This window comes from Pimephales promelas, chromosome 14 (assembly GCF_988280905.1).
Source record: "Pimephales promelas chromosome 14, fPimPro1.hap1.1, whole genome shotgun sequence".
NCBI lineage: Eukaryota > Metazoa > Chordata > Actinopteri > Cypriniformes > Leuciscidae > Pimephales > Pimephales promelas.
The window spans coordinates 12096166-12104543 of NC_142782.1; the positions used below are offsets into that span (position 1 = coordinate 12096166).

General features: G+C 37.0%; 1 protein-coding gene across 1 annotated transcript in view; it reads right to left on the reverse strand.

Moving 5' to 3' along the window:
• The window catches only part of adrb3a (adrenoceptor beta 3a), a 30944-nt gene extending 27126 nt beyond the window's left edge, over nucleotides 1-3818 (reverse strand). Inside the window, exon 1 of the mRNA XM_039682035.2 lies at nucleotides 1908-3818. Within this exon, the coding sequence (XP_039537969.2) occupies nucleotides 1908-3199 (1292 nt within the window). The 5' untranslated portion in view covers nucleotides 3200-3818. The remainder of the gene's footprint in view (nucleotides 1-1907) is intronic.
• Between the last annotated feature and the right edge of the window lie 4560 nt (nucleotides 3819-8378).

Sequence of the window (8378 nt, forward strand, 5' to 3'; positions counted from 1 at the left end):
GACTGTGTTGAACCAACCAACAATTTTTTTGGCCATTTATTTAGTTTTCTGATGTGAGAAAGATGGCATTATGCTCTCTTTTTATTCTCCTCAACTCAAAATGCAAAACACCTAAGATTTCTCTGTCCTGTGGTGTACATGGCTGTTATAATGTGAGATGTGTGTGTGTGTGAGATGTGTGTGTGCATTGTTTCCACTTCATTGTGGCTAGGAAATATCTCCAGGGCTTGCCCACCCAGTCCCTAACAGCTGCTGTAAACCCTGTACTGTGATAGTCAAGTGTGTCTCCCCCATTCTAGGAAAAGGATTTCCTGAAAAGCTTCTATATACAAAGCAAAACCAATTCTGATATCCAATTCCTATTTTAGTGAATCAAAAATCCTATAGTCTTTTTTTTTTAAATATATATATTTTTTTAATCTGTGACATCAGAGCACTGACAGTGTTTTAATTTCAATAAAACATTTTTAAAATGTTTTGTTTTTGTTGTTAGGAAATACATACTTATTAAATATTCCACATTAAATATTCCCTGTGTTGCAGAAGCTCTGTGTTTGTACAAAAGAAAACCCACAAAAACATCTTAAAATTTGCCTCTTCCAGCGAGTCATTAAAGTAACTACAATATTTTCTGGATAAAACCCTACAATTATCCGATCACTATTTACATTGTTTATCCGACAGACTAGAAAATGTTCCAAATGCAAACACATTATGAAACTCCAATTGTGGACACTGATGATTATCTTTTTGGATAATTTAGATCTTCAATGAAACAAGAGATTGATATTAAAAAGTGTGTGTCTGTTTGTGTTGGGATGGGGTTTACATTTGTAAACTCTTTTTTTTTTCTTAGTTGCTTCTATTTTTGATTTTTAGGGAATGCACTGTTATTCTTGCTGCTAATTGTCTAGGTGACACTCAAAAGCTACACAGAAATAAGTATTAGTGTTGTGACTATTTCAACAGGTACATTTCAAGATCATATTTTTTAGAGTCTGTTTTTCATATTTGTACAAGTAAAGATATTTTATATAAAGAAGTTACTTAATCATTATCAACAATTTAAACTCCAACCAAATAAACAAATAGGCAAGTGTGTCTCTTTTTAGATGGTCGGTTCTCTTGGGCATTTAAGAGAAAGAGCTAGATTTAGAGCACATGGTTTCTCTTTCATATCAGAGCTTGTGTCCTGTCCATTCCTCATACCTTTCTGCTGACATGCGTTCTTTTAAAGATAATGCCGAAATGTTCAAACCAGAGCAACAAATCTTCCTTTATGCCCGTTTTGCTAATACAAATGAAGTGTTGTAGCTCCCCAGAGGAACCTAATTAGGTTTAACTGGCCCTCGTTTCTGTGTATCCCAGCTATAAACACAAGGAATTATTAGCTTAAACCTTGTATTTCTTCCCACTACACAAACTTCATCTGGCTGTTTTACAAACCACCATTAGCAGTACCATAACAAGCCATTTATTTTTGCGTGAAATGTTGTACACATCCAATCGCGCTGTAACCCAAGACAACTTCAACATTGCCCTGCTCAGCCTTGACGCACTTTTCACAGGGCTGTATCCCCCCAGAGAAAAGTCACCACAAGCGCATTCACAGGTTTAGGTCACCTGATTACAGCAGGTTTAAAATTCACTGGACATGTGATATTGAGCAATCTGACCCTACTGACATTGATTCAGGGAAATTGATTTAAGTCCTAATCCTGGATGCGTAATAAAGGAGCACGTACAGTTTTGCTCTTCTGAGCTTCTTGGAAAATTTATCGGACGCATTGTACAAACTAAAATAAATCTCAACAAGGTGAAGTATAAAGGAAAGTGTAACACTCTTTATCCACAGGTAGTCTTCACGTATACACTTGACGACACAGAAGTAAGAGAATGGGACTCACAACTCCGTCTCCGGCTCGGAGAAATCACTGAAGAACGTGCGTCCGTTGGAGTGCGGTGGTCCCGGCGACGGCTCCTCGCTCCTGTAGCTGCTCTGGCTGCTCCCTTCCCCAGGCAGTGCCCCTGGGGATGTGGGGGGCTTCTCGAACGATCCAGGCATTCCCGACTCTGCGGAACCCAGGAAGCAAGCGCATCGAGTCCGAAGCTCCTTGTAAAGGAAGTTCATTCTCAGCGAGGATACCCAGGGACAGCCGAGAAGGTTCTTGAAGGCCGCACGAAACTCTGGGCTGCGGCAGTAGATGATGGGATTGAGGCTGGAGTTGATGTAGCCTAACCAGTTTAAATATCGAAAAACATACATGGTTAGCAGATCTCGATTAAAAACATTGATGATGTTCGCCACGAAGAAAGGCAGCCAGCACAGTGTGAAGATGCCCATGATGATGCCCAGCGTCTTGAGGGCCTTGTGCTCCTTCACAGCGGTTAATTTGGACGGTCGCCTGCGGGAACTTTTCCGCCTTGCCGTCATCCCACCGACGTTATTGCACATCGAAGGCAAGTTGTTGTTGCCATGGACCTGATTTCCTATGCACTCGTTTTGGAACCTCAGACGGTTATTGCCAATGAGCTGTACCTGTCTTGTGGCGACGAGGAAGACGCGTGCATAGACAAAAATCATGATGAGTAGTGGGATGTAGAACGAAATCCCTGATGAAAATATAGCAAAGGCCATGTTTGTATCAAAAGCACAGGTGTCTTTGTAATTGTCTGTGTCATTTTTGTTTCCTGTATCGGCCCCAGCATGCCAGTCGTTCATGATTGGGACGAAGGAGATTAGAGCTGAGAGCAGCCACACGACACAAACGATAATTCGAGCCCTGCACTTATTCAGGAGCACTTTATACCGCAGTGGCCGCATGATCGCAATATACCGATCCACTGCGATGATGCAAAGGGTCTCTATACTGGCTGTGACACATAAAACATCAACCGATGTCCATAATCTGCACGGTACCTCACCAAGTGTCCATTCCCCTTTTACAACAATCATGGCAGCCAGTGGCACCACCACCACCCCCATTATGAGGTCAGCACATGCCAACGACATAATGAAGATATTCGTCGTGGTCTGCAGCTGGGAGGTGCGTGCTATGGCGATGATGACCATAAGGTTACCCACAACGATAATCGCGATGATGATGATCATGATGAACAGCTGAAATGATGTCCACCCTTGAAGAGGTGCACTTGTTGGCACAGGGGTTGTTTGAGAGCTGTTTGTCAGAGATTCCATGTTTCAGTATTCAGAGATCAATGTTTGTGGTTTTTCAAACTGTATGTCAGAAACGAGCAGCGGCAAAGAGACATAGCTAGGTGCTATTCGGTCTTCAGTCGAGTGATTGAGATACCATGACGATGATGTATTTAATCTTGCATTTTATACCACCATATCTCCAAATGTTGAGCAACAGCATCAATTCCTTTTGGGATATTATTCAGTCATCCTGAAAAATAGTGCATATCCAGCAGTCCTGTGGCGTTTGAAGCAAACATATATGCCATGTTCCACACATCTGAACTGAAGATGTAGGAGGAAAGAAAACAAAAAGTCCCTTTTATTCTGAGTTAAAACTGGTCCGAGAGAAATGGGGGAAATAAAAATATTTTAACTTTTAGAAAAGCTCTTGAAACCAGCAGAGAAAAGGCAGATAAGCAGCCGTCGTGTTGAAGTAGTCCGCTGAAGTGGAGTTTGAGCTGAAGTGGAGGAGGTTCAGTCAGCGTGTTAACGCCGCGTGTGTGGAGCGAGCGAGTGAAGGTGCTTCTACTGCCAAAAGCTCAATGGAGCAGTGACACTGCCGACAGTCAACAGTGGGAAAGCACTCTTCCTCTCTGATAATGCTCTCTCTCTCTCTCTCTCTGCCGTTTAGAGTTCATGCTTTAGTTGCAGTCGCATTTCACCCAAGAGGGGTGGAGCTGTAAAGAGTGCCTCACTCCCAATATTCACACACACACACTCTCGTTCTCTCTATCCAAAAAGTACACAATCGGAAAACATAAAACACTGTTTATCTTGTCTGTCACACATCAGAAATAGACATCAGTTTTATGTACATGCAATAATTTATATGTCCAAAAAAAGGAAACACATATCATTTTAAAGCAGAGTGAACCTGTTACAATGTTAACAACATTACAATTCACTGTAAAAAATGATTTTTTTGGTGAAGTAAATACTAGTGAAAAAACCCAATGTAATTTACTTGAAAAAGTTAGTTCAGGCAAGAATTTAAAAAACTAAGTAAATTCCATATCACTAGCCTACTTAAAGGACAACTCCGGCGCAAAATGAACCTTTGGTCTAATTACACATTGCTATCTAGTCAACCGTTTTCTGAGATTTGTTTTCATGATTGCCGAATGTAAATAGTTTTATCTCTAAAAACAGTTTAGCCTATAACGCTAGTATAATGCTAGTATTATAGGGCATAGAGTAATGACAAATAAAAATCGCTTGTTATTACCACTAACAAGGCTCAAAATAGCCCCACACCAACACGACAGCATAACAAGGATCCCTACATTCAAACCGAAGCATTGAGAACGTTGTTAGTGTCCATAAAGTTTAATAAGAAGATATTTTATACACACAGTCAACTTCGCGAATACAGGAAGAAGCCATCTTTGAAAAAAAGTCTCTACCAGTCGATCAACGAACACCGATCCAAGTGCGCTGAACTGTGCAGAATCTCCTAGGGTCCGTTGTTTCCAGTAGAAACACAAACACAAACCGTTTTCTTCTCTTCAATATATACACGTAGCCTACTGTTCGCGCTCACCTTATCACCTTATTCACATCTCACCAGCGCACTTGGATCGGCGTTCGTAGATCGACTGGTAGAGACTATTTTTCCAAGATGGCTTCTTCCTGTATTCCCGAAGTTTACTGTGTGTATAAAATATCTTCTTATTAAATTGTATGGACACTGACAAAGTTCTCAAATGCTTCGGTTTGAATGTAGGGACCCTTGTTATGCTGTCGTGTTACTGTGGGGCTATTTTGAGCCGTGTTAGTGGTAATAACAAGCGATTTTTATTTGTCATTAGCCTACTCTATGCCCTATATACTAGCATTGTACTAGCGTTATAGGCTAAACTGTTTTTAGAGATAAAACTATTTACATTCGGCAATCATGAAAACAAATCTCTGATAACGGTTCACTAGTTAACAATGTGTAATTAGACTAAAGGTTCATTTTGCGCCGGAGTTGTCCTTTAATTCAAGCGAGTATAAATGAAAGTGTAAATATCAATTAAATAAAATTAAGTAAATATTACTCAACTTTTCTGATACTGGGGTTCCCATCATGCACTGGACCTTGAATAATTAATGAGGCTCATTTTTCACTGGTTTTATCATTGATTATTGTTGTCAGTATTAGTAAATTGTCATTTTGAGACATTTCTAGTAAATCTTTTGCTCAAAACGACACATTCAAACACAAAAACGATCCATCAAATGTTACCGCCATTGTGTTTTGTCTACCAAGTATTGAGGTGTTTGCATTCACATAAGCCTTAATGTCTGACATGATGTATATATAAATCACTTAGATGTTCTAAGTAAAGCACATGCTATAAATGACTAATAAAATTCAAGATTATTGTTTTAGTAAAATGTAATACAAAGGCAAAGGAAATCGGTATTAATCAACCTTTTACAAGCCGAGTTAAAATTACTTTTTTTTTTGTGGAAAGTTTACTTAATTTCATATTCTAAGTAAATTTAACTTAAAGATTTCTAATTAAAGCTACTGATAAATATGTTTAGGTTTTTACTTGGCAAATCTTTATAAATTTACTAGCATTTTCTGAGTGTGATAGTTTAGCAAGGTTTTTTCAAGTAAATCCTACTCCAGATTTTTTACAGTGTTGTAACTGTAACAACATTACAATTATAGCAGAATTACAAGATAATATATACATTATAGCTAGATTATAATATCTGGCAGTGATTCTACCAAAAGGAAGTCTTTTTTAAAAATGGTGAATATAGCATATTTAACTCTATAGTAAGTAAATAGTAGTTATAGTATTACTAATTAATATGACTTTATTATTTGAGTAAGTACAATATAACTATTTTACAATATAACTATTTTTTATTTTACTTTATTATTTGAGTAAGTACTATATAACTATTGTTTTATAACTAACATTACCTTAAAGTGTAACCTTATATAATATGATATTATTTAATACAAGTATTAATTAAATTGACATTAAATTAAAGTTATGATTTAATTTATTCACATGGCAGATCATTTTATCCAAATGCAGCTTAGTAAACGTTTTATCAATATGTGTTTTCTCGTGGGTATTGAACCTGTTGTTGCAAATGCAAACACTTAGTTTAATTCAATTAAGAGTAAGAGGATTTTAACAAAAATCTTATAAAATTCAGGATAAATGCTTACTGTTGTCAACTTTTTTAAACTGATTAATTTGAGACAGTTAACCCATTAGCAGTTGCCAAGTGAAGATTACACTAAAAATGAGAAGCATTCAGAATTACAATTATATAAATCAATTTGTATAATGGTGTTGAAGTAATAAAAAATTACTTTATATAACAGAAGCAAATTGTTTCCAGGGTTGGCAATGTCTTGGTCATGTCTTGTCTTGTCTTGGTCACCTTCTCACCCTGACAGTATAGTCACTGCAACCAGTCAGGCCTGTTCAGACTGAGCAATATCTGTTCATACCAATCTTTACTGCCTTGTCCTGGTGTTCAAAGAAACTCAAAATTGTTGTCATATGTCAAGAATTTAGTCACAAGGCTAAAGCTCTGTCAATCATGCTGTGCTCCGATCAGTTGGAGTCAAACTGATGGATGATAGTGCGTATCTACTAGAAAATCACTTTTTTTGAGGGGGCTGAACATAATTTGAACATAATAAGTTGGGATGTGTTCATGAATTATGTTACATTAGCTCAATTTAATTACCTATATTTAAAAAAAGCACAAATCCATTTTTTTTTTTTTTTTTTTTTGAAAGATGAGCTGCAAAGTCTTTCATGTTTTCAGTCATCCCACTGATATGACATTCCATTATCACATTCTCCTGTGTTCTTTTGCAGTGTTTGTCGATATGAACTGGATACCAGCTCCCTCTGGGCCGTTGTTCAGCACTAAAAATAATAGATGCTTATCTGGCCTGCGACTCACGCCAACCCGGTCGCAACCAGGAAGAACAATCAAGACAAATGCCTGGCGTGCCATTCAGCTGCGAGAATCTGGGCAGAGTTTTTACCAAGGTCTGTGTCATCAAGTACTTCCTTCCTTCTTCTGTCTCTTTCCTCCTCTCTCTCTTTCTGCCTGACATTCTCCCATTTTATTCGCACCACTCAATGAACAAGTGTGATTTCTTAGTTGCAAACCACTGTGAAAAAATAAACATTAAAAAAATACTTTAAGTGCAAATTCAATGTAATGTTCAACCTAATTGCATGTTAAATGCAATTGAATTACAATGTGTTATAGTTTAAATTACAATAAGTTGAACATGGTGTGTTTTTTGACCCACTTAGTAGGATTTAAGTACATATTTGTATGCAATTCCATAATTACTTCTATTGCATATTATGATTAAAGTGCACTGCTGAATGCAAGTGATGTATTTGTTTAAAATTGATGTTGCAATTTAGTGCGCATATTAACTTTAAATGCAATATTTAAGAACACAACAGATAAATGTGTGCATCGGACAAGAATATATCCTCTCAGACTGTCTTAACTTAATAACATTGTCAACAAAATTATACTGCAATATTGAAAACAAGGTTTACAATTAGTTCTGGTCACATGGTGCTTGATAGATGAATATAGATAAAAACAAACTGTGTTGTATTTTCTCTGCTTCCCCACAGAGTTGGCAGCATTATTCTTTCATCAGTTAAGTGAGGTTTTATTGCTTTTGCTGTTCTCTGCAGTACTTGGCAAAATTGACAGTCTAGGACATTAAGTTAGAATTTTTATTGACATGAAGAAATTTTAAAATATCAAAGTGATTTAATGCAGCTAAAGGTCTACACTAGACTAAACTGATATGACCTGACGTGTATTATATCTCCATCGAGCATCTGAAAGTATGTCGGTGCTCATTACCTTCAGAGAAATTCTTCTGTAAACCCTGATGTGACTTTATTGCTTTATTAGATTTCAAAATGATCACTTAGCCACAAGCTTCATGCCATTCTAAATGAATTTGGGCTGAGGCTATATAAACAGGTAAAACACTATCCTCAAAAGATCTAGCGCTTTATAGTTATTTTAGACTTCTACTGGTGCCTTTTTGCTTATTGCTCAAAGATATATTGTTCAGACCTGCAGTCATAAGATTAAACATGTTTGTGTCAGTGTTATTTTAGTATCCATATATATATATATATATATATATATATATATATATATA